Here is a 23549-nt window from a genome sequence, read left to right as displayed (position 1 = left end):
GCCGCCCGGCTGCTCGGCCGCCCGCCCGCAGGGGGCGCTGCTGCCGCGGCGCTGCCGGGGCCGCTCTGCTCTTCCGCGCGGGGCACACGTGGGCTCCCACCGGAGCGGCCCCGCGCCAGGGCCGCCGCTCCCGTTCCCGTTCGGCCCCGCGGCCGCCAGGCCCATGTTCGCGGGGGAGGAGAAGCGGAAGGACCGGGCGGGGGGTCCCGCCCGGGCCCGGGCTCGGCCGGGGCCCCGCGGCGCCCCCGAGGGCCCGGGCCGGCCGGTAAGGGCTGCGCGCACGGGGCCGCGGCGGGACGGGCCGGTCCCTGGGCGCGGGGGAAGGTGACCGGCCCCCCGCCCTCCGCAGGGCCCCGCGGCGGCGGGGAAGCGGCGGCTGCCGGCGGACTGCGCGGCCGAGACCGGCCGGGACGGCGGGCCCGCGCGGAAGCGGCCCGGGCAGCGGGGACAAGCCGGTAGGTACCGGGGGGCGGGCCGGTGGGTACCGAGGGCGGGCCGGCGGGCACCGGGCTGCGGCGGGGCGGGAGAGGTGGAGCAGGCACCGCCACCCGCCCTGCTCAGTCCCGGGGCGCCGGGGATCCCGGCAGGGAACCGGGGGCAGTGTCGGGACCCCCCCGCCGCCCCCCTGACTTCCCTCCCGGTGCCCCAGACGTGCCGGGGGCGGTGTCCGGGCAGCCGTCGCGGCGGCGGAGCGGGAGGCAGCGGAGGAGCGGGCAGAAGGACAAGCAGGCGAAGGAGCCCCCGGCGGACCCCGGGGGGCAGCCGGGCGCGGGGCCGGCGTCCCCGGCGCTGCCCGGCCGGGAAGCGGCTCCGTCGGGCCGGTCGGCGGCTCTGCGGGCGCGGATGGAGCAGCGGCTGCTGGGCGCCCGGTTCCGGTACATCAACGAGCAGCTCTACACCTGCACCAGCCGCGAGGCCGCGCGGCTCTTCCAGAGCGACCCCGACGCCTTCGAGGTCTACCACCGGGGGTTCGCCCAGCAAGTGGGGCGCTGGCCCGAGAACCCCGTGAACCGCATCGTCCGCTACCTGCGGCGCCGGTGAGCCGGGCCAGGGGGCCCCGGGGGCGGTGGGGCGCGGGGAAAAGGGCCGTTCTGAGCCCCCGCTGCCCCCCACCCCAGGCCGGCCTCGCTGGTGGTGGCGGATTTCGGGTGCGGCGACTGCACCCTCGCGAGCAGCGTCAGGAACAAAGTTCACTGCTTCGACCTGGTGCCGCTCAGCCCCCTGGTCACCGTCTGCGACATGGCCAAGGTCAGGGGCCGGGGCGAGGGAGGGCGCCAGGGGGACAGGGAGCTGAAGGTCCCGTGCGCGAGAAGGAGAAACGGGGGCACCCCCCGCCTGCAGGTGCCGCACAGACGGTGCTTGGTGCAGTGGCAGAGCCGAGGGGGCGGCAGGGCTGCCCCGGCCCCCCCCGCCATCCTCCTCGGGGGGGTGTCCCTGCAGGTGCCGCTGGCGGGCGAGTCGGTGGACGTGGCCGTGTTCTGCCTGTCGCTGATGGGCACCAACCTGCAGGAGATCCTGGAAGAGGCCAACCGCGTGCTGAAGCCAGGGTAGGCAGCGGGGGGGGGCGGCCGGGAGCAGCGGGGCTCTGCCCCGGGACCTGCCGCCGCTCAGGGCTGGGCTGTCCCGCAGGGGCACGCTGATGGTGGCCGAGGTGGCCAGCCGCTTCGAGGACACCCGCGCCTTCGTGAGCGCCATGGCCCAGCTGGGCTTCAAAAGCGTCTCCAAGGTGCGTCCCTGGGAGCGGCCTGCGGGGGGGCACCGGGAGGGAGCCCCTGGTCGTCAGACTGGTGCTGCGGGACAGCACGGGGGGGGCTTGGGGGACGTGGGGGTGTAGGATGGGGGGGCTTGGGGGTCAGAGGGACAGGGGGTGGTGCTGGGGGGGTTGGGGGACCCGGGACACATGGGGGCTGGGGTGCTGGGGGGGGGGGGGGGGGGAGGGTCTGGGTGGGTTTGGGGAACTCGGGGTGCGTGGGGACGGTGGTGCTGGGGTGTGGAGGGATCGGGGGCGTTGAGGTGCTGGCGTCTGGGGGCCGGTTTGGGGACTCGAGACACACGGGGACGGTGGTGCTGGGGCCGGGGGGCGCTGCTGGGAGGCGGCTGGGTGCTGGGCCCCGCAGGGCGGGTGGGGGGGCGCGGGGCCCGCGGCGCTGAGGCAGCTCCGCCCCAGGACCTCTCCAGCGCCTTCTTCCACCTCCTGGAGTTCGCCAAGACCGGAGCGCCCCGCCGCCGCCCCGCGCCCGGCCTGCGCCTGCGGCCCTGCCGCTACAAGCGCCGCTGAAGGCCCCGCCCCGCGCCGGCGCTGCTGCCAATAAACGGCTGGTTCCGGGCGGCCGGGGCGGGGCTGCGCCGGGAGGCCCCGCCCCGCGCAGGCGCAGTTGTCAATAAAGCCGCTGGTTCCGCACGGCTCCGGACTGCTAGAGGCGGGGGGCGGGGTCACGCCACGAGGTCCCGCCCCGCGCAGGCGCAAGTGCCAATTAAGTCCGTGGTTGTGGGTGGGGCTAGGGGCGGGGCCGCGCCTGCGCAGTGCGCGCGGGGCCTGCGCGGCGGCGGCGGCGGTTCCTGCCGGGGATGTCGGGGCCGGGCGGGCCGGGCCCCGGCGGGGGGAAGCTGGACATCAACCGCGCCGGCGTGGCCGAGCTGGAGGGAGCGCTCAGCGGCATCGGCCGCCGCCGCGCCCGCGGCATCGTGCGAAAGAGAGAGGTGCGGGCGGGGGCGGCCCCGCGCCGCGGCCGGGCCTGGGCGGGGGCGGCGGGGCCCGCGGGAGCCGTCCCGGGGGCTGCGCGGGGCGGCCGCTGAGGGAGCGGAGCGGGGCCGGGGGCGCCGCCCGCCCACGGGCAAGCGGCCGCTGACTCGCCGGCCCCGGGGCGGGCGCGGCCGGTACCGGCGCGGGCGGCAGCGCCGCTTCCCCTCGGCTGTCGCGGGCGGGGCCGTTCGCGGCCGCCGCCCCCCCCTCCCCCCAGGACGAGCGGCCGCCTCCGGGCGCAGCGCCTGGGGCTGCCGCAGGGAGCGGGGGGAGGGAGCCGCCGGTCCGCCCGCAGGTACGGGGGGGTGCAGGGCGGCGGCCCCCGAGGAGCCCCGCCCGTCCGCGGGCGGCCCGGCCCGGTCCGTCACCGCTGGGGTTTGGGGCAGAGCCCCCGGGGCTGGCCAAGAGCGGAAAAACCCGCCGAGTTCCCGGGGGGAAAGGGGCCAGAGCCCGCCCCGTGCGCGCTGCCCCCGGCGGAGCGCTCGGGAGTGGCGGGGCCGGAGCGGAGCGGCAGCCCCGGCGGGTGACGGGGCTCCGGCGGGCCCCGGCCCCGAGAAGGGTCGGCGAGACCTTGGGCTGCGGCTGCCGGGGCGCTTTGAGCAGCGACCGGGAGGTTAACGGCGCGGTTTTGGCGTTAACGCTGCGAAGAACCGGCGAGATGGCGGCTGGAACCGGGCATCGGCGTGTCAGGAGGGAGCGGGGGAAGGCGAGGCTGGCGTGGCGAGGCGGGACTAGCAGAGCTTGGCTTTTTTTTGGCCTGGAAAAGAGGAGGGCGAGAGGGGCAGGTCACCGGGGGTAACCGCGGCAGGAATGTAAACACGGCGGGGGCGGAAGAGCCGGAGGCGTTTGAACCCGGAGACGGGCGGGGTGGGAGCAGGTGAGGCCGGGCTCAGGGAATCGGAGCTTATCCCTAGAGCCGGGCTTTGGGGGAAGCCCGTTGCAGGGGAGAAGCAGCCGAAGCGCCTTCACGGGCAGCACGGCGGGTTGGAGGGGGTGGCAGGGGCCGTGTCGCAGCCCTGACACCCGGTAACCGGGGAGGGGGGGACACACGATGCTTCCCGCGCTGGGCCCCCCGCCCTGGCGGCCGCTGACCCGGCCCTGGCGGGTTGAGGCCCTCGGGCTCGTGGCAGGAGCCGCCCGGAGCCCATCGGGGTTCTGCAGGACCGGGGGGTCCTCGCACATACGCCCGGCAGGAGCCCGCGGCTCTTCCCCGTCACCGGGCGATTGTGCGGTGCTGGGAACGCTCCGGGCCTCGGTGCTGCCTGGCTGGGGGGCACAACCCCCCAACCCCCTTTCTGAGCTTCTGGCCTTTGGGTTCGGACCGCCACCGCCCCTGGTAGCAGCAGCTCTGCGGAGCTCTTGCCTGCTGCCAGTGGGGACAGAGAGGGGGCCTGTGGGGCCGGAGGGATTACGCGGGGACAGCTGTTTTGGGCAGAGGGACCCCTTACCTCGGCAGCCAGGACTTGCAGTACAAAGGGATCTTGCTGGGCGCCCCCCAGCTCTTTCCCCTGGAGGCCTAAAGGGAACTGGTGGGTCTGGACCGACCAGGAAAGAGCCTGTCAGGAGGGTGAGTAAGCTGGGTCCCACTCGGAGGCTGGTCCCTGGGTTTCCTGGCTCCGTGTCGCATCTCCCGTCTCCTCTCGCAGGAGCTGAAGGGCTTCAGCTCGCTCGATGATCTCCTCCACGTCAAAGGCATCACCACCCGCATCCTGGAGCTCAACAGCCAGCGGATGACGTGCAGGAGGAGGCCGAGCAGTGAGGAAGCTGCGAGGGTGAGCCCCGCTCTGCCGGGGGACAGCAAAGCTCCTGTGCCACAGGTACGAAAGGAAAGGGGGGGTTCCCCCGCCTCCCCCCTTGGCATGAGCCCCCTCCGGTGGCACCGGAGCCAGGGGGGGTTCTTGAGCTGGGGGTAGCTGGGGAGGGTCAGAAAAGGTTCATGGGGGAGAAGTTCTTCCCCTGGCCTGGCAGCCGCCAGGCCCTGCCCTGCCGTGGAGCTGTGGGGGCTGAGGGAACCCGCTGGGGCAGGGGAGGGGGCGTGGGAGGGCTTGGGCTGCTGGGAGGTGTCGGCCCGACGTCTGTCACCGTCAGACTGAGGCGTGACCCCCGCTGGAGGGGCCTGGGCTTGGGGCTCCCCCACCCAGAGGGCCGAGGGGTCAGAGCTCTGCCCGAGGGCCCGGCCCCACTCCAGGCTGACCTGCCAGACCCGGCCCAGGCGAGCTGGGGGCTCGTCGGGGCGGGCGCTGGACCGAGGCCTCGGCTCGGAGTGTCAATAAACCCCCCCGGCAGGGCGGGGCACGTGCCCGGTAAAGCACTGGGGGCTTCTCTTCCCCACCTGTATTTTTTACGTCGTGACCCAAACGCTTTTCCATTTCCTTTATCATCCTTTAAAATACGGTCTCCAGATTTTGAATCGTCGGGGGAGGAGATGGAGCGCTATCTCCCAAGTTTAAGTGTTGTGTTTGAAACCGTGGGTTGGGCACGGCCGGGCTGGGGTGTCCAGGGCAGCCTGGGGGCAGCACCACGCTCTGCTCACGCTCCTTCCCTCTTCAGGCTCCTGAGCCCAACGCTGGTGCCGAGGGCGGCCCCTCGGGCCCCCCCGCTACTGCTGTAGGGGACGCGGGTCCCCGCCCTCCCTGACTTTAGGGGGAGAACGTTGCCTCCGGGCGCATCAAAATGGGTTTAATTTGGGTCAGCCCAGCCCGCACCGTGTGACTGCCCTGTCCTCGCTGCCCACCCCAGTGCTGGGCTTGACATTTACTCAGTAAAGACTTTATCTGCTTCCATCTTACAAATAAACCAAATCCTGGCGACTGTGGTTTCCCACACCCCGCCTTTGGGTCTGCACCAGCCCCAGCAGCAGAAAACCTGCCGTTTCGTGCTAACGGGCGCATTTGGAGGTTGCTCACGGGCTCTTTCTCGACCCCAGCCGCCCCCCCGCCAGCATCCCCCTTCTCCCCAAAGCCTGTGCCCTGCGCAGGCGCTCAGAGGTGTGTGAGCACGTCTCATCAGCGTCAGCTCTGTAATTGCTTTTTTTGAACCAAACGTAATGCTTCAAGGAATAAACTCAGTTTTATTTGAAAAGCCCTCTTTCCATAAAGTCTCACCAGCTGGCACAAAGCACCTCCCCGTCGTTTATCTTCTACTCGTTGAATCCTCCGCTGGCCTCTCGGCTGCCCGGTGTCAGGCTCTGCAAACACTCATTTTTCTCCTGCCTTCCTCAGTTTTGGCACGACTTCCACACTCCCCTGGTCTCTGCAGTTTTCCCCGTGTTCCAGACTTTACCAAAATTAATCGCTGTGGGCTGGTGATCCCCTGGGCTGCTGCCCGAGGTGGTTTGTGAGTGCGTTGGAAAGCAGTTCCTGGTTCCCGGGGGTGCAGGGGCCTTGTCCTGCCTCCTCCGAGCGCTTACCGAAGACTTCTGCAACGCGCTGGGTTCGCTCCCGGCGCTGCTCTTGGGGCGGGAAGGTGCCGGCAGCATTCCTGGGCACGCTCGCTCCTCGCCACCTCTCAAGCCAGAGGGCGCAGGGGCCTGGGCACGGGGCTGGGGTCTGCCCTGTGCCCCCTCTGAGGGGGGTCCCGCCGTGAAGGGCTGCTCCCGCGGCGCAGAGGGGGGCTGGGGTGGGGTCCCGCGGCCTCCGGGCAGCCCCCTCGGCTCCCGGGGCACCCCGAGGGCGCAGAGCTGCAGCAGACGGGCCTGACCCTGCCTCTCCCTCTCCCCCCGCTGTAGGTGGTGGCTGAGGAGGAGGAGGAGGATGTGTCGGGCCCCTGGGAGCCCGAGCGCTCTGGGAAGGGCAGCCCCGGGTCAGGGCCTGAGGCTGACGGCTCCGGCGGGCGAGGGGCACGGGAACCGCTCGGCTCCACGGTCTGCGGGGAGCAGGAGGAGGAGGAAGAGGAGGAAGAGGAAGAGGGGAGCTGCTACAGCGAGGAAGGGGAGGATGGTAGCAACGTCTACTTCTATTACACCATCGGGGAGCGCTGGATAGACTACCTGCAGCGGACGGAGGACGGCGGCCTCCTCCGTCACGTCCGGCCCAAGGTAACGCGGCCGTGGGCCAGGGCTTGGTCCCAGGAGGCCCGTGGCCCGTCCTGGTGGCTGGTGGCCTGGGAGCCCACAGCTGTCCGCCGCTTGCCGGGGCCAGAGCGGATCGTGGGCTGCTGCAGGGGGGTGCGTGGCTGCCGACCCCAGGACGCGCCGGGGAGCCCCGGGGCCCTCGCCTGGGCGCAGCCCGGCTGCCGGGGCTGGCGATGGCGGCACCGGCCCGGCCCGGCCGAGCGCTGTTGGTGGTCCCCGGCCGAGCCTGAACTGGGGCAGCAGGACACTGCTGGGGGGTCAGGCAGGGGCCTGAGCGTGGGGCTGCCACTGCCGCCCGGGCTGGGGGGAAGGAGCCCCCTGCTTCCCCTCGCCGGGATGGGGAGGTCTGTGCTCGCCTTCTGGCACCTGCCAGCCCCGGTTGGTGGCCACCCCGCTCTCCCCACCATCCCCTTCTTGCGCGGAGCTGGGGGGTGTCGCTCCCCGCGGACGCAGCCGCGTGAGGCCGCGGCCCTGTCTGTCCCCACCGAGCTGTGCCCAGAGCGGCCCGAGCGGGCACCGGCAGCTTTTGCGCCGCGGGGCAGGTCCCTGGCTGGCTCCGTCCCACCTTCCCTTGCAGGACCAGGTTCTCTTTCCCACACAGAAGTTTAACTCTCCACCAGCTCTAGAGCTCAGGTGGCCACCGCTTGCGCCCGCAGCGTGAGCCTGGGCCCGGGGGGGTGGCTCCCCTGGGTCTGTGACTCCGTCGCTCCTGGCAGAAGAGCCGTGGGCCAGCCCGCATGCAGCGGGGCCCCCCCGGCCCCCCCTGACCTGCCCTCTCCTCGCAGATGAAGCGGAAGTCGGAGAATGGCCTGGACGGGCGGGCCCTGTCCCCCGGGAAGAAGCTGTGCAAGGGCTCTGACTACAGCAGGTGAGTCCTGGGGGGCTCCTGCCCCCCTCCTGCCCGGGGGGCTCCTGCCACCACTCCTCACCTCAGCTGGCCGCGGCCCCGGGGTCTCCATCCTCGGTGGGACGCAGAAGCCGCCCGGCTGGTCCCGCCCGAGCTGGGGGTCGGGCCACGTCCCCTCGGGGGTGCCCCCGGCCCGGGTTCCGCCAGGCTGAGGGGCTGCATCTGCTGGGGGGGGCGATGCGGGGGGAGGCTTGAGCTGGTGCCCGACAGTGTCTGAGAACGGCCTGGAAGGCCTTGGCGTGTCTCACCGCCGCAATGGTCTCTCCCAGGACGCTGGGCCCCTGCATGCCCAGTCCCACCACCACCTTCGGGGACCTGCGCAACGCCAAAGCGGGCCAGGCCCGGCGCCGCCGCATCCCCTCGGTCGCCCCCCCGCCCGAGCTGCAGGACTGGCTCCGCACCTTCCAGGTAGGCCGGGGAGGGCCCTCGCCCAGCGCCGGCCCCGGGGAGCCGCGGGGCCGTGGGAGGGGAGCCGGGCCCTGGGCAGCCTGTCCTGGCCGCAGCAGGGGTTTGGGTCCCGCGGGGGGTGTTGAGGGAGTTTTTGCCCCAGGGAGCGCAGACGTGGCGCTCGCCCCCCTTGCACAGCCCCTGTTCCACCCGAGGGACTCTCAGCCCCCAGGCCCGTCTCCGGGGTCCGGGCAGCGCAGCCCCCGCTGTCCCCACAGCCCCCCTGCCTGCGGGGGCCGGGGCGCTGCGCAGAGCCGCAGCCCGGGACTGATCCCTCTCCTCAGCGCTGGAGCGGCCCGGAGAAGCTCCTCGCCCTGGACGAGCTCATCGATCGCTGCGAGCCCTCCCAGATCAAGTACATGATGCAGGTGATTGAGCCCCAGTTCCAGAGAGACTTCATCTCCCTGCTGCCCAAGGAGGTGAGGCGAGGGTGAGGCGGGGAGGGGCTGGCCCCGGCGCTGGGCACCTTCCCGGCCCCGGGAGCCCGCGCTGACCCGGCCGCGCCCCTGCAGCTCGCGCTCTACGTCCTCTCCTTCCTGGAGCCTCGGGACCTGCTCCGCGCCGCCCAGACCTGCCGCTACTGGAGGGTCTTGGCCGAAGATAACCTGCTTTGGAGGGAGAAGTGCCGCGAGGAAGGTAGAGACCCCTCCTCCGCGGGGCTGCGCGGGGCGCGGGCGGGACCCCCTGACCCACCGCGTTCCCCCCGCAGGCATCGAGGAGCCCTTGAACCTGCGGAAGCGGCGCCTGCTGAGCCCCGGCTTCATGTACAGCCCCTGGAAATTCGCCTTCATGCGGCAGCACAAAATCGACATGAACTGGCGCAGCGGGGAGCTTAAAGCCCCCAAGGTGGGAGCTCGCAGGACCTTCCTCCCCTCGCTGCCCTCTCCTTCCTCCCCTCAGCCCTGGCTGCTCCCCCGCCGTTCTCGAAGGCATTCGAGCCCCGCGGTTGTGCTGCGCCGCCCTCTCCTCACCACCGACGTGTTTTATTTTCCATCCAGGTGCTGAAGGGACACGACGACCACGTCATCACCTGCCTGCAGTTCTGCGGCAACCGCATCGTCAGCGGCTCCGACGACAACACGCTCAAGGTGTGGTCGGCCGTCACGGGGGAGGTGAGTGCTGTCCCTGGTCGTCACGGGGCTGCTCGGCCAAGTCGCTGCGGGGGCAGGGGGAGGAGTGAGAGGCCACAGTGGCCTTTCGGGTGGGTTGGTTTGCCCTGGGGAGAGGATCGGGGGGGTCCCGTGGCCGCAGGAGCGGTGGGAAGAGCTGTCTTAGCTGCAAGTGGGTGGGTGCTGGAACGAAAGAGGAAGAGTTGGCCACCATGCATGTGCTTTCACGGGCGGCCGGCGAGCGTGGGGCACCCCCCTGCAGAGCCCGGGCCGCCAGAGACGCACCTGGGAGCGGCACAGGGAGCGGTGGTGAGCCCGGGCCGGGTCTCTGCAGGGGGTGGGCTGGCCCGTCCCTCCCCCGGAGGAAACCCCACGGGGCTTTACCCTCCGCTGCGCTCGGCCTCCCCCAGCCCGGGTCTCCCTCCCCGCAGTGCGTGCAGACCCTGGTGGGCCACACCGGGGGCGTGTGGTCGTCCCAGATGCGGGACAGCGTCGTCATCAGCGGCTCCACGGACCGGACGCTCAAAGTGTGGAACGCGGACACGGGCGAGTGCGTGCACACGCTGTACGGCCACACCTCCACCGTGCGCTGCATGCACCTGCACGGCACCAGGTACCGGCGCCCGGGGGGGCTGCTGCGGCCGGGGGGGCGTCGGAGCTCCCGCTGACAGCGGCTGGGGGCGGGGGGGCAGCCGGGGCCGCTCCTGGGGGAGCGTCCGGGGTTCCCGTCGGGGCGAGGCCCAGCCCGGACGCTGCCCTGTCCCGCAGGGTGGTGAGCGGCTCGCGGGACGCCACGCTGCGCCTCTGGGACATCGAGACGGGGCAGTGCCTGCACGTGCTGATGGGGCACGTGGCGGCTGTGCGCTGCGTGCAGTACGACGGGCACAAGGTGGTGAGCGGCGCCTACGACTACACGGTCAAGGTGTGGGACCCCGAGAGCGAGAGCTGCACGCACACGCTGCAGGGACACACCAACCGCGTCTACTCCCTGCAGGTGAGACCCGGCGCCCCCTTCCCCCCGCGCCCCTTCCCAGGCCGTGCCCCTGCCGCCGGCCCTGCCCGCGCCCCGCTGAGCCGCGTCTCCCCGGGCAGTTTGACGGGACACACATCGTCAGCGGGTCCCTGGACACCTCTATCCGAGTGTGGGACGTGGAGAGCGGAAACTGCCTGCACACCCTCATGGGGCACCAGTCGCTGACGAGCGGCATGGAGTTACGGGACAACATCCTGGTCTCCGGCAACGCCGACTCCACCGTCAAGATCTGGGACATCAAGACGGGACAGTGTCTGCAGACACTGCAGGGTGAGCGCAGGATGGAGCCGCTCCCGCCCCAGCGCTGTGGGAGCTGGGGCAGGGGCAGGGCAGGCGCTGCCCAGCGGCGGGTGCTCCGGGGGAGCCGGGCGTTGAGGTGGGAGCGCAGCACTGACGGGATCCTTCTGCTTCCAGGGCCCAGCAAGCACCAGAGCGCCGTCACCTGCCTGCAGTTCAGCTCCAAGTTCGTGGTGACCAGCTCGGACGACGGTACCGTCAAGCTCTGGGACCTCAAGACGGGCGAGTTCGTCCGCAACCTGGTGGCCCTGGAGAGCGGGGGCAGCGGGGGCGTGGTGTGGCGCATCCGCGCCTCCAACACCAAGCTGGTCTGCGCCGTGGGCAGCCGCAACGGCACGGAGGAGACCAAGCTGCTGGTGCTGGACTTCGATGTGGACCTGAAATGAGCCTGGCCGGGCCGGGCCGGGCTGGAGGATCCCGCGGGCTGGGCCTAGCAGCTGGTCTTGGTGGGGCTGGCCCCAGAGCAGGCGCTAGCCCCCCGCGGGCTGTAAATACTGTTTGCAGCCGTCTGGGCCTTATTTATAGATGTGTGACCTCCCCGGGGGGAGCCTGCGCCCGCCTGGGCACTGTACAGAGGAAGCAGCATGTTTTGTACACGCTAATATATCGATTTATTTCTGTACCTGGGGCCTGCCCTTCCTCCGGCTTCTCCCTGCCGGGGCAGCACCTGGCGGCTGCACCCGTCCCCTCGGGGGGGAAGGGGCTTCCCTCGGCGCCGCGACCTCAGGGACCCCCAGGCACGGCCGCGGGGCGCTGGGGAGATCTCGGGGGGCAGCGCTGCCGCAGCACAGCCTGATCCTGGCCTGGGACGGGGTCACCCCTGTGCTGGGGGAGCAGCGCTGGAGCAGACGGGTTGTTTTACCCCACTATCGGGGGGGCAGACGGGGGATGTTTTACCCCGCTATCGGGGGGGCAGACAGGGGTTGTTTTACCCCGCTATCGGGGGGGCAGACGGAGGATGTTTTACCCCGCTATCGGGGGGGCAGACAGGGGATGTTTTACCCCACTATCGGGGGGGCAGACAGGGGTTGTTTTACCCCACTATCGGGGGGGCAGACGGAGGATGTTTTACCCCGCTATCGGGGGGGCAGACGGAGGATGTTTTACCCCGCTATCGGGGGGGCAGACAGGGGATGTTTTACCCCGCTATCGGGGGGGCAGACGGGGGATGTTTTACCCCGCTATCGGGGGGGCAGACGGGGGATGTTTTACCCCGCTATCGGGGGGGCAGACGGGGGATGTTTTACCCCGCTATCGGGGGGGCAGACGGGGGATGTTTTACCCCGCTATCGGGGGGGCAGACGGGGGATGTTTTACCCCGCTATCGGGGGGGCAGACGGGGGATGTTTTACCCCGCTATCGGGGGGGCAGACGGGGGATGTTTTACCCCGCTATCGGGGGGACAGACGGGGGTTGTTTTACCCCGCTATCGGGGGGGCAGACGGGGGATGTTTTACCCCACTATCGGGGGGGCAGACGGGGGATGTTTTACCCCGCTATCGGGGGGGCAGACGGGGGATGTTTTACCCCGCTATCGGGGGGACAGACGGGGGTTGTTTTACCCCGCTATCGGGGGGGCAGACGGGGGATGTTTTACCCCGCTATCGGGGGGGCAGACGGGGGATGTTTTACCCCACTATCGGGGGGGCAGACGGGGGATGTTTTACCCCACTATCGGGGGGGCAGACGGGGGATGTTTTACCCCACTATCGGGGGGGCAGACAGGGTTTCTCTTTGCGTGGCTCTGCCGCAGCCGGGGGGCGGGCGGGGCTGGGGCAGACCCTGGAAGGGGCCGGACTCGGGGGGCCAGGGCTGCGTGGGGGGCAGAGCGGTGCGGAGGGCCCCGGGCCGCGCTGCCCTTGTGCCCAGGGAGGGGCGAACGGGCCGGCGGCGGCCGCGGGGCTTCCAGCCGCGGCTCGGCACCTTCCCGCGTGGGGCGGCGGGGCCGGGGCTGGCCCGCACCGGCCCTGGGGCTGCGGCTCCTGCTGCCGCCCTGCACCTGGATCTCGGGGGTCCCCGGGCAGACGGGGCGGCCTGCGGCCCGGTGCCGCCCCCCAGCCCGCGGGAGCCGGGGGCTCGTCTGTGCCCAGCCCCCAGCGGGGCAGAGCCCTCGGGGACGCGCCGGCCCGGCAACGCGGCCGGTGCCAAGGGGCGACCGGCTCTCGGGGGCCCTGCTGAGCCGGGGCACAGGGTGGAACCGGCGGGAAGCCCCGGCCGGGAAACCCACCGCGGGGCGAGGTCGGGCGTCCCCGGGTGGGCCCCGAGTCTGGGATGGCCGCAGTAACCCCCCCCCCATCGCGCCCTCAGCCCCTCGCCGCCAGCGCTCCGGTGGCGCTTGGCCAAAGCAATCTGCCCGCTCGCCTCGAGGATAAATTATTTCTCCAAAATAACATAAATCACCAGGGCCCCTGTTTTAAACTGTTCCGGATCGTTTTGCCTTTTCAAAGACGGCTGCAGAATGTCAGCAGCAAAGGGACAGGGTTCAGGAGCGGACTCTCAGTTCCTGTCCCACACGCACGCCCGAAAGCCTGGGCAGACGCCAGGGCTTTGGTTTAATTTTCTGTGACATTATTTATGGGCAAAACGCGTCCTTCCCAGTGGAGGAGTTTGCCAGAGGCCTCTGCAATGGCCCCAACTCCTCTTTTTCATAGAATCCCTGATGGGATGGGACCTCGAGGACCATCTGGTCCAACCCTTCTTGGCCAAAGCCCGGTCTAGACAAGCTGGCCCAGCCCCTGTCCAGCTGAAGCGTAGAAGTGCCCAGTGCCGGGGGATCTGCCACTGCCCTGGGGAGAGCATTCCAGTGGCTGATTGTTCGCGGTATGAAACACCTTCCTCTTGTGTCTGATCAGAATGTCTCCAGGAGCAACCTGGACCCATCGCCCCTTGTCTTTTCCACGTGACTCCTTGTGAAAAAGGCGTCTCCGTCCTTGCAGCCGCCCTGCACATACTGGAACAGGGGTATCAGGGCTCCCCGCAGCCTTTCTCTCCCCAAGCCTGAACCAACCCCGGTCTCTCAGCCTTTCCTCATGTGGCTGCCCAGTCCCTTGGCCATCTTTGTGTCCCCTCTCTGGGCCCTCTCCCGCTTTTTTGCGTAGCAGGACTGGAGCTGAGCCCAGGACTCCAGGCGTGGCCTGGCGCGGCTGAGCACTTGGGGCCACAGCTCCGTGCTCGCTGGGTTCCTTTGCCGCTGCAGCACCCCTGTCGCTCCCGCCGAGCTCGTTGTCCCCCAGGACCCCGCGGTCCCTTTCCCCAGCCTGTGCTGCGCTCCCGGGTGGTGTTTTCCCAGGTGCAACACCCGCCCCTTGGCCTGGCTGAACTTCAGCAGGCTCTTGTCAGCCCCCTCCCCCAGCCCAGCCAGGCCTTCCTGCGGGGCAGCTTGCCCTTTGGGAGTGGCCACTGGCCCGCTCAGCCCAGCACCATCACCAAACCCCGTCAGGGTACGTTGATCCCATCACCCAGAGCCCTGCGAAGGGATTTGCTCTTGGCTGCGGGGCCCGAAGCCGCCCCGAGCGATGGTGGGTCTGGTGAGGCTCAGGGCGGCCCAGGGGAAAATCACCCGGGAGAAAAGCGACGCCAGGCCGAAGGGGAGGCTGCGGCGTGGGGTGAGCCAGCAGCCAGGTGGGAGGAGGTTCATGTGCCTGGAGCGGCCCCACACGAGCTGCAAAGACACCAGATACCCCCAGGGCCCCTCCTCTGCCCCAACAGGTTGCAGCAGGATTCCCACACCCGGCTGAGGCTCCGTCTGCAACCTGGCCGGGAGCACCAACAGGGTTAAAACACACGTGAGCCTGTGGGAAAAGGTGTCACTGCTGTCAGACACCAGCGCCTGTTCTACAGCCCCTCGCGCCTGTCAGGGCTGTCTCGGGACCGCGGGCTCCCAGGAAGAGGCTTGTGACCCCTGGGAGAAACTGTCCCCCCAACACCTAAACCCCTGCAGGGACGGTGACTCCACCACTGCCCTGGGCAGCCTGTTCCAGGGCTTGACAACCCTTTCAGGGAAGAAATTTTTCCCAACATCCAACCTGAGCCTCTCCTGGCTCAACCTGAGGCCGTTTCCTCCCTTCCCATCACTTGTTCCTTGGCTCCAGAGACTCATCCCCCCTCTCTGCCCCCTCCTGGCAGGGAGTTGCAGAGGGCCAGGAGGTCTCCCCTCAGCCTCCTCTGCTCCAGACTGAACCCCCCCAGTGCCCCCAGCCGCTCACCAGCAGACCTGTGCTCCAGACCCTGCCCCAGCTCCGTTGCCCTTCTCTGGCCACGCTCGAGTCATTCAATGGCCTTTTTGGGGTGAGGGGCCCAAAACTGAACCCAGGAATCGAGGGGCGGCCTCCCCAGTGCCGAGCCCAGGGCTCAGATCCCTTCCCTGGCCCTGCTGGCCACGCCAGTGCTGACACAAGCCAGGATGCCGTTGCCCTCCTTGGCCCCCTGGGCACACTCTGGCTCATTCTCACCCCCCAGCCCCTCTCTGACCGGCAGCTCTCCAGCCACTCCTCCCCAGGCCTGTAGCCCTGCTGGGGGCTGTTGTGGCCCAAGGGCAGCCCCCGGCATTTGCCCTCAGTGGAACTCCCCCAGCTGGGCTCAGCCCATGGCTCCAGCCTGGCCGGGTCTCTCTGCAGCCTCCCCACCCTCGAGCAGACCAACACTCCCACCCAACCGGGTGTTGTCTGTGAATTTACCGGGGGGGCACTCGCTCCCCTCATCCAAACCACAGGTCCCGGACTAGAGCTGGCCCCAGCACCATGCCCTGGGGAGCTCCAGCTGTGACCGGCCGCCAGCCGGGTTTAGCCCCGCTCACCACCGTGCTTTGGGCCTGGCCCCCAGCCAGTTTTTGGCCCAGCGCAGCGTGGACCCGTCCAAGCCGCGAGCAGCCAGCCTCCCCAGCAGAACGCTGTGGAAACGCTGTCCGAGGCTTTACTCAAGTCTAGGCAGAAACACCCCCAGCCCTGCCCCGGGCGGTCCCGCAGGGGAGCAAAGCGCCTTCCGCCGGCCCCCGCCCCATCCTCGCAGCCCAGGGCCGGGCACCGCCGCAGGTCAGGGCGCGTTTACACCCGTCCCTAGAAAACAGTCCTGAAAATGTCCCAACGGACGGTGATCGGGCAGACCCGGAGGCACACGGGCGCTGCTGCCTGCGGGGGCTAGGCGGAGGGTCCCAGAAACAAACTCCCTTGTGCCGTTCTCGTCCTGCCGGTCACGGATCTTTCTCTGCTGCTTCCCGCACGCCAAGGCTGGCGACACGTTCGCGGCCGAGGCGTTAACGAAAACACGTTTTATTGGCACTAGGAACCCCTTCCCCGGAAACACGAGCCCAGCGCCGCGGGGACCCCCCCGCTCCCCCCCGGCCGCTGCCGGAGGACGCGGCCGCCGTCGGTTCACGCCGCAGCGCCCGGACGTCCCTTCTCCCGCGGCGGCCGCCGTGCTACGTGCCCGCCCCCACCGCCGAGGGGCCGGCGGGGGCCGGTGGGTCTGGGGGTGCCCCGGGCCCCTCCCGGGCGGCCCCGCGGCGCTGGACGATGACGGGCATCAGCGCCACGTAGGCGCTGACCAGGCGGTGGTTGGCGCGGAGCAGCTTCCCGGCGCAGCCGTCGAGGCAGGATTCCTGCGGGACGGGACGGGACCGGGGGGGTCAGGGCGGCGAGGGGACCCCCCCAGGCCCCGCCGGCCGCCCCCGGGGCCTCACCTCACGCCCGGAGAGCAGCCGGTAGTTGAGGTTGGAGACGCAGTGCCGGAAGCAGAGCTCGGTCATGCGGTTGTAGACCAGCAGGAAGTCCCGCAGCTGCGGGCGGTGGCGCGGGATCAGCCCCTGCCCGCCGCGGGGCCCCCCCGCGCCGCCGGAACCCCCCGGCCCGCCCCGGGACCTCCCGCCCTCCCGGGCACCTCCGGAACCCCCCAGTCCCTCCCGCCCCCCCGCCCTCACGCTGCGGAGCTGCTGCTGGTGCTCGGCCGCCGGCTCCATCCCCCGGCCCGGCCCGGCGCCCTCCGCGGGGCCGCGGCCCCCCCGCGCCGCTCCCCGCGCTTCCGGGCGGGGAAGAGCCGCTTCCGGCGGCCACTTCCGGCCGGTGACGTCACGTCCGGCCCGTCTCCCGGCGGCCCGTGCCCGCGCCTTGACGCAACTTCCGGCGGGTCCCGGGCCGAGGCGGTTCGGGGCTCCCGAGCTCGGGCGGGGGGGCCCGGGCTCGGCGGCGGCCGGAGGGCGCAGGTGGGCGGGGGCCGGGGCCCGGGGGCGGGCGGCGGGAGGGGCCGGGCGGGCCCGGCCTGCGGGGCAGCGACCTCCGGCGCCGGTCCCGGTCCCCGCCCGGGGGGGCTGTGCCGAGGGCGGAGCAGCCGGGCGGGGGCTGCGGCCGTCCCTGCCCCCCCCCGGGGCCGGGCCGGGGCACGCGGGGGGTCCCGGGCCCTTCGCCGCGGAGCCGCAGGGGGGGTCCCGACCCCTCTCCCGGGAGCCCGCCCCGGGCGGCTCCGTGGCCCCGGAGGATCGGGAGCGGCCCCTCGGCGCTGGGGGGTCCCCGGGGCCGGTGGAGGTTTGGCCGGGGCGGGGGGCGGTCCCCGGGGCCGTGGGTGCCGGCCCGGCCTCGCTTCTCCCCGGCGCGGGGCAGGGGCTCGCGGCGGGGGGCTGCAGCGTCCCCACCGGCCAGGGCCCCTCGCGGGATCCGGGTAACGGAGCGGGCGCGGGCACCGCCTACGCTGGAATGTGCTCGAACCGCTCTGGGCACGGCGGGGCCCCCGCGGCCGGCGCGGGGCCGGGCTGCGGACGTGGCTCGTGGCTCGGTTCTCCCGGGCCCTGCGCCAGGAGCGGCCGCGCGGCCGGGCCCTGCGTGTCCCGGGGCGGGCGGGCGGCGGCGGGAGCCGCGGGGCAGCTCCTGGGCTCCAGCGCAGCGCCCGTGTCCCGGCAGGCCCGGAGGATGTCGGACGGGATCCTGAGCAAGGCCGCCACCATGGAGATCCCCATCAGCACTAACGGAGACGCGGGCAGCCTGCCCGAGGACGACGGCCTGGAGCAGGTTCGTGCCGGGGACGGGGCGGGGGGACGCGCCCGACCCCCCGCTGGGGCCTTCCCGGCGCCGCGGGGCCTCGGGAGGTGCCGCCCCCGGGCCCGGCTGCCCGCGCTCCCCCCCTGCTCCAGGACCTGCAGCAGGTGATGGTGTCGGGGCCCGACCTCAACGAGACCAGCATCGTCTCCGGCGGCTACGGGGGCACAGCCGAGGGCATCATCCCCACCGGTGCCATCAAAGGTAGCGGGGCAGAATCTGCCTTCGGCCCTCGGGGGCGGTGGCTCCTTCCTCTTCCTCCCGGAGGGTCCCACTGACCCGGCGCTCCCCGCGCACCGGAGGGCCGGGCTGGTCGCGTGAGACACCCGGGGCTCTGGCTCAGGGCACCACGGCAGCTCTTGGGTCCTTCCTTCGGCAGTGAGGAAGACTCTGGTGTCCCGGCTGTTGCCTGGCGCCGGGGAGCCCCGGGGACCCCCCCGGTGCCGGTGCCGCCGGGAGCCCCACGCTCCCACTGCCTTCCTCTGCCCGGTGCCGAGGCAGCTCCCGGGGCAGCTCCGGCGCAGCCGCCTGGCTCCTGCGCCCGTCCCACCCCGGCTCTGCCCCAGGCAGCTCCTCCTCCTCCTCTTCCTCCTCGCAGGGGGGGCCCAGTGATCCCGGGGGGCGGGGGGGAGCCCCTGGTGCGGGAGGTGTCCGTCCTTCCGTCCAGCCCCGTCTTCTGACTTCACATCGCACTCATCGGCTCCCGTTGCTCTCCCCCTCTGCTGCCCTGCCCGCGCTCATCTTCGGCCCCCCCTGCCCCTCGCCCCCACCCCTCCCCTCGCCCCCCTCTGCTCGGTGCCCGCAGCCCCTCCCTTTCCAGGCTCTCTTGTCCAACTTCACCCACCCCGAGGAGCGTCCGTCTGTCCCAGCGCCTCTGCCGCCAGCAGGATGGCCGCCCGGGCCGCTGCCTCAGCAGGTACCGCGGCCGCCCGCCCCCCCGCTGCCGCCCCACAGGCCCCCCCCCCCCACCTCGGGCCGCCTGCTCGGTGCCGGGGTCCCTGGGAGCCGCCCCACGGAGCCGCGGGCACTGCCCAGCGCTTGGCCCCCCCCCACTGCCACACCAGGGCCTGGGGGGGGGCAGAGGGGGCAGGAGGACATTGCCAGAGCCCTGGGGGGGGGCCTGACGCAGGAGATCCTGCAGCGAGGGGCCTGCGTTGCCTCCCCCGGGCGCCTGCGCTCTCCTCCGGCCGCTCGGTGAGGCAGGGGGGGTCGGGCAGGGCGCTGCCGGGGTAGGGGCTGGGGGCCGGGGCTGCTGCCGGCGCCCAGGACCCCCCCGGGAAGGGCTGGGAGCCGTTTTCCTGCTGCTCACAGGCCGTGAGTCGCCCCTGGGCTCTTCCCGGTGCCCCCGAGTGCCCTGAGCCCTCCGGGGGGGAGCAGGGGCCCTGCTGAGCCGCGCCGCGGGGGGGGCTGTGTCCGTTCCAGGCTCGGGGCTGCACCAGCCCCACCCCAGCCCCGCTGGCGGGGAGGAGGTCGTCCGCAGCATCGCTGTGGAGAAGTTTGACGTCGTCAAGAAATGGGGCATCAACACGTACAAGGTAAGTGTGTCCCCCCCGCTACCGGCACCCCGGGGAGCGTTTCAGGGCACCAGGACCCCCCCCGACACCCCCCCCACCCCGCAGTGCACCAAGCAGCTGATCTTGGAGCGGTTCGGGCGCGGGTCCCGCACCGTGGACCTGGAGCTGGAGACGCAGATCGAGCTGCTGCGGGAGACGAAGCGCAAGTACCAGTGTGTGCTGCAGCTGGCGCGGGCGCTCACCACCCACCTCTACAGCCTGGTGCAGACCCAGCACGCCCTGGGCGACACCTTCGCCGACCTCAGCCAGAAATCCCCCGAGCTGCAGGTTCGCCGGGCCGGGGGGGCTCTGGGGGCAGCGGGAGGTTGGGGAGAAGGTGCTTGGGGAAGGCCCCGGGGCCGGGGGGAGCACGAAGGGCCGTGTCCCAGCGCGACCACAGGGCCCCCGGGGCTGGGAGGGTGGCGGGAGGAGTTGGGGGGTCGTCCCCTGGCTGTCCCGGAGCCTCTTTGTGGCCCCACGGGGCCCCTTCCCCATCCTGCGGCCCCTTCCTGGCCCCACGGGGCTCCTTCCCAGCCCCACGAAGCCTCATGAAGGGGCTGGGACACGGAGCCCCATGGAGCCCCCGGGGCTGGGAGGGTGGCAGGAGGAGGCGGGGGGGGTCCCCTGGCTGTCCCGGAGACAGACTCGTGCTCCCCTCCCAGGAGGAGTTCGGTTACAATGCGGAAACGCAGAAGCTGCTCTGCAAGAACGGAGAAACGCTCCTGGGGGCCGTCAACTTCTTCGTGTTCAGCATCAACACGCTGGTGAACAAGACGATGGAGGACACGCTGATGACGGTCAAGCAGTACGAGACGGCCAGGTGGGGACCCTGGTGGGGCCGGGGCCGGGCTGGGCTCCTGCCGGGGGGGATCTGGGGGTCACGGTGTCACTGTGGGCCTCGCCGTGCCCCCCAGGCTGGAGTACGACGCGTACCGCACGGACCTGGAGGAGCTGAGCATGGGCCCCCGCGACGCCAGCACCCTCTGCCACCTGGACGCGGCCCAGAGCCAGTTCCAGAGCCACAAGGACAAGTACGAGAAGCTGCGGGCGGACGTGGCCATCAAGCTCAAGTTCTTGGAGGAGAACAAGGTGGGGAGGGGGCCGGGAATGGGCGCTGTGGGGCCGGGAATGGGCGCTGTGGGGCTGGAAGGGGCTGCAGCATGGGGAAGGGGCTATGTGGGGCCAAGAAGGGGCTGGGCAGGGAAGGGGCCCTGTGGGGCTGGAAAGGGAACGTGTGGGGCTGGGAATGGGCTGGTAAGGAGCCACACGTTGGGGAGGGGGCTGTGTGGGGCTGGGAGGGGGCTGGAAAGGGGCCCTGTGGGGCTGGGAATGGGTCACAGGTTGGGGAAGGGGCCCTGGGGGCCGGGAGGGGGCCGCAGGACGGGGCAGGGTCCGTGGGGCGCGGCGCGGGGGTCCCCGCTCCTGCTCCTTCCCGGGGCGGGGGTCTGTCCGTGCGTCCGTGTGACCCCCCCGCCCCCAGATCAAGGTGATGCACAAGCAGCTGCTGCTCTTCCACAACGCCGTCTCCGCCTACTTCGCCGGGAACCAGCAGCAGCTGGAGCAGACGCTGCGGCAGTTCAACATCAAGCTCAAGCCCCCCGGCGCCGAGAAGCCCTCCTGGCTGGAGGAGCAGTGACCCCCCCGGCCCGCCCGGGGGCACCACGGACCTCAGTTCTGGCCGCGGGTGAGGGGGGGGGACGCGGCCTGGGCCCCCTTGGGCACGGGGAGGGGCGGGGTGGGGGGGACATCGGGGCTCCCCCCCATCCCGCCTCCCCCCTCGGGGCAGAGCTCCCCTCGCACGGACCCCCCCGGCACCACGGGAGCCCCCCCCGGGGCAGCAGATGCCTCCCTGGCTGGGGCCAAGCGCTCGGCCCCCCCCACCTGCTGGGAAGGGGGTGAGACACCCCCCAGCTCCTGCTCAGCCTCGCGGGGGGTGGGATGGCAGTGGCACCCCCCCAGCCAGGGGCCCCCCTGCCCTGTGCCAGCAGCGTTAATTTGAGAGAAGGGGCAGCTGGGGGCCCCCCCCCCCTTCCCTCAAAGTTTTGGGGTTCCTCCGTCCCCCCCCCGGTGCTCCCTGGGCCGCTGCTCTTGCACTCCCCCCCCTCCTCATAGCCGACCTGGGGGCTCCCCCCCCCCCATCACACTACACTCCCCAGCGCGGGGGGGGGAGCGCCTGGGAACCCCTTTTCCCTGGGGGGGGGCTGCTGGTGGGCGCGGGGCCACGACACCCCCACCGCGGGAGCGGGGGGGCTCGAACCCAGGACCAAACGCCGGCCGCGGCCCCCGGCAGCACTTGGGCACTTTCGCCGCAGACAAAAGTTTGTTTTTCTCGCTAGTTTAATCCCCGGTAATTTAATGTCTGGACCTGACCCCCCCTCCCCTCTGCCCCGGTTCTTGGTGAAGGTCTGACCCCCCCTCTGCCCCCCCCCGAGTTCTGTTACCCCCCAATAAAGCGTTACGGATTCTGCCTGGGCCCGGCTGCGGGACGGAGGGCTGGGGGGGGCCTGGGGGAAAGGGGGGGGCTGGGGGGTGCTGCAAGGGGGGAGGCGAGGCTGGACCTTCCCCAGGGCTGGGGGGGCGGGGGGGGGCTCTCCCGACCTGGTTGTAGGGGCTCTGTGCCCCCCCCCCCCCCGCAGCGGGGGCTCGTTGGGTCCTGGGGGGTCTCGGCACCCTCATCGCGGGGGGGGGGCGGCACCCAACGTGCCGCGGGCTTCCCCTTCCCCGGGTGACACCCCCGGACACCCCCCGGGGCACTGTCCCACCTCCCCCCCCCCCCCCCTAGTCTTCCCCCCCCCGGGGGACGGGACTCCCGGAGTCCCACACACGGAGGGGAGGGGGGAGACACCCCTGTGTGCCCCCCCTTGTCCCCAGGAGTCCCGGCGGGGGGGACACTGCGGCACCTGCCCCCCCCCGCCCTGTGTGCCCAGACACCGCCGCGGGGCCCCCCCGGGGCGGGAGGAGGGGTTACCCCATGGAGGGGGGTCACCACTATGGGACATGACGCCCCCCCCCGCCCCCCCCAGACCCGTCCGAGCGCTGGGGCCGATCCTGGCGCGGGGTTTTCCCCGACGGGGGGGGTCCGAGGCGGGAGGTGGTGCCTGGGCCCCCCCCGCGGCTCCCCCCGCCCCGGGGCGGCTTCAGATGGGGCTGAGATGGGCGGGGCCGCGCCCCGGCCCCCCCGCGGCACCCACCGACCCCCCCCGGCTGTGGCCACCCGCCCGCGGGGGCCCGTCCCCTGCCGCGGGGGCCACCACGGGCCGTGGCCCGGGAGCCGCGGGTGGGCCCCGCCGGAGGGGGGCTCGCAGGGGCCCCCCCGTGGCTGCGGCACCTGCGTGACGAGAGGGGACACGGGGGGACACGCGGTGACACGGGGGGGCACACGGGGATCCCCGGCGCTGGGGCGCCCCCCCGGGGGGGCCCTCGCGGCCCCTCTCCCCCCGCGGGAGCTGCAGAGGAACCTCCGGGACGTCCCCGGACCCTGCCCGGGGCGGGGGGGTACCCGCCGGGGGGGGGCTCCGATGACGCGGGGATGGACGGACCCGGCCCGCCCCCCCCGGCCAGGCTCCGGTCGGTCCCCCCCGTCTGTTTTTTTGCGGTAACAAACGGTGCGGACCCCCCCCGGCCTCCACCACCGGCCCCCCCCGGTCAGTGGCCGCACCGGGACCCCCCCCCGCCGCCCGGCTGGGGGATACTGGGGGGGGGGGGGGCGATGCTGCCTGGAGCCTCACCCGGGATGGGGAGCGGAGCCGGGGGGGGGGGGGACGGGACACCCCGGTGGCAGCGGGGGGGTCACTTCAGGCTGCTCACAGCCCCCCCCAAAGTCCCTTGTGTCCCCCCCCCCCCTCCACACCCCACGTGAACCCTCCGAGCTCGCCCCTCGGACTCGCTTTTGCCCCCCCACACCATAACCCCCCTCCGTGGGGACCGAAAGGTGCCAAAACCCTCCGGGGGGGGGTGCCCCCCCCATCACCCCCCCCCATCACCCCCCCAGACCCCGCGACCCGCCCAGCCGGTCCCTCGGAGCGGTTGGGGACAGTGTGTGTGTGTGTGTGTCCCCAACACCGTGTGTCCCCCCCCTCCTTAAAGCCACGACACCCCCCCCCCCTTTTAATTTTGGGGTCTGCCAGCCCCCCCCCCTCCCTATTTTAAATGGGGGGGGGGGGGAGACACACACACCCCCCAGGATGCGGTTGCCGTGGCGACAGCCGGGTACCCCGGGATGCAGGGGGGGGCGCGCCCGGAGCCCCCCCCACTGCAGAGCCACAGCCCGGACCCAACCATTTGAGCTGGGAGGGGGGGGGGGGGGAAGTCCCGCTTTCCCCCCCCCTCTTTGGGGACAGCCACCCCCCCCCCCCCCTCCTCACGG

At 72.1% G+C, this 23549-nt stretch overlaps 3 protein-coding genes across 5 annotated transcripts; 2 read left to right on the top strand and 1 right to left on the bottom strand.

The window, feature by feature from the left end:
- Positions 1-80: 80 nt before the first annotated feature.
- Positions 81-11224, top strand: RRP8 (ribosomal RNA processing 8). Its single transcript, XM_074920263.1, has 18 exons — positions 81-265; positions 350-455; positions 650-1037; positions 1119-1248; positions 1441-1547; positions 1630-1726; positions 4390-4560; positions 6471-6779; positions 7601-7683; positions 7992-8130; positions 8454-8588; positions 8682-8805; positions 8879-9015; positions 9168-9281; positions 9710-9891; positions 10047-10272; positions 10371-10581; positions 10726-11224. The coding sequence occupies exons 1-18, from the start codon at positions 164-166 to the stop codon at positions 10992-10994; spliced, it is 3030 nt and encodes a 1009-aa protein (XP_074776364.1). The 5' UTR covers positions 81-163; the 3' UTR covers positions 10995-11224.
- Positions 11225-15859: 4635 nt separating this feature from the next.
- On the bottom strand, positions 15860-16676 carry TIMM10B (translocase of inner mitochondrial membrane 10B). The gene is made up of 3 exons (XM_074920251.1): positions 16523-16676; positions 16286-16381; positions 15860-16204 (listed from the first exon to the last, which is right to left on the bottom strand). The coding sequence occupies exons 1-3, from the start codon at positions 16559-16561 to the stop codon at positions 16025-16027; spliced, it is 315 nt and encodes a 104-aa protein (XP_074776352.1). The 5' UTR covers positions 16562-16676; the 3' UTR covers positions 15860-16024.
- Positions 16677-16685: 9 nt separating this feature from the next.
- Positions 16686-21648, top strand: ARFIP2 (ARF interacting protein 2). 3 transcript variants are annotated; one of them, XM_074920230.1, is made up of 9 exons: positions 16686-16804; positions 17496-17603; positions 17726-17834; positions 18451-18546; positions 19053-19165; positions 19250-19471; positions 19846-20003; positions 20098-20272; positions 20664-21648. In XM_074920230.1, exons 2-9 carry the CDS (start codon positions 17505-17507, stop codon positions 20817-20819), a joined length of 1128 nt encoding a protein of 375 aa, XP_074776331.1. In that variant the 5' UTR covers positions 16686-16804; positions 17496-17504; the 3' UTR covers positions 20820-21648. The 3 variants fall into 3 exon arrangements, with proteins under 3 accessions (XP_074776331.1, XP_074776325.1, XP_074776340.1); XM_074920224.1 differs by having other exon boundaries at positions 18436-18546; XM_074920239.1 differs by lacking the exon at positions 18451-18546 and having other exon boundaries at positions 16687-16804.
- The last annotated feature ends 1901 nt before the right edge of the window (positions 21649-23549 follow it).

This window comes from Athene noctua, chromosome 1 (assembly GCF_965140245.1).
Source record: "Athene noctua chromosome 1, bAthNoc1.hap1.1, whole genome shotgun sequence".
NCBI lineage: Eukaryota > Metazoa > Chordata > Aves > Strigiformes > Strigidae > Athene > Athene noctua.
This window is presented reverse-complemented; position numbering and strand designations above follow the sequence as displayed.

Bases quoted from the DNA above. Each gene is read 5' to 3' on its own strand.
- ARFIP2 (XM_074920224.1), top strand. From the start codon at position 17,505: ATGTCGGACGGGATCCTGAGCAAGGCCGCCACCATGGAGATCCCCATC. The intron at 19,472-19,845 runs GTTCGCCGGGCC...CTCCCCTCCCAG, and splicing joins AGAAATCCCCCGAGCTGCAG to GAGGAGTTCGGTTACAATGC. The intron at 20,273-20,663 runs GTGGGGAGGGGG...CCCCGCCCCCAG, and splicing joins AGTTCTTGGAGGAGAACAAG to ATCAAGGTGATGCACAAGCA.
- RRP8 (XM_074920263.1), top strand. From the start codon at position 164: ATGTTCGCGGGGGAGGAGAAGCGGAAGGACCGGGCGGGGGGTCCCGCC. The intron at 8,131-8,453 runs GTAGGCCGGGGA...CCCTCTCCTCAG, and splicing joins ACTGGCTCCGCACCTTCCAG to CGCTGGAGCGGCCCGGAGAA. The intron at 10,582-10,725 runs GTGAGCGCAGGA...TTCTGCTTCCAG, and splicing joins GTGTCTGCAGACACTGCAGG to GGCCCAGCAAGCACCAGAGC.
- TIMM10B (XM_074920251.1), bottom strand. From the start codon at position 16,561: ATGGAGCCGGCGGCCGAGCACCAGCAGCAGCTCCGCAGC. The intron at 16,382-16,522 runs GTGAGGGCGGGG...CACCGCCCGCAG, and splicing joins ACCAGCAGCAGCTCCGCAGC to CTGCGGGACTTCCTGCTGGT. The intron at 16,205-16,285 runs GTGAGGCCCCGG...CCCGTCCCGCAG, and splicing joins GGCTGCTCTCCGGGCGTGAG to GAATCCTGCCTCGACGGCTG.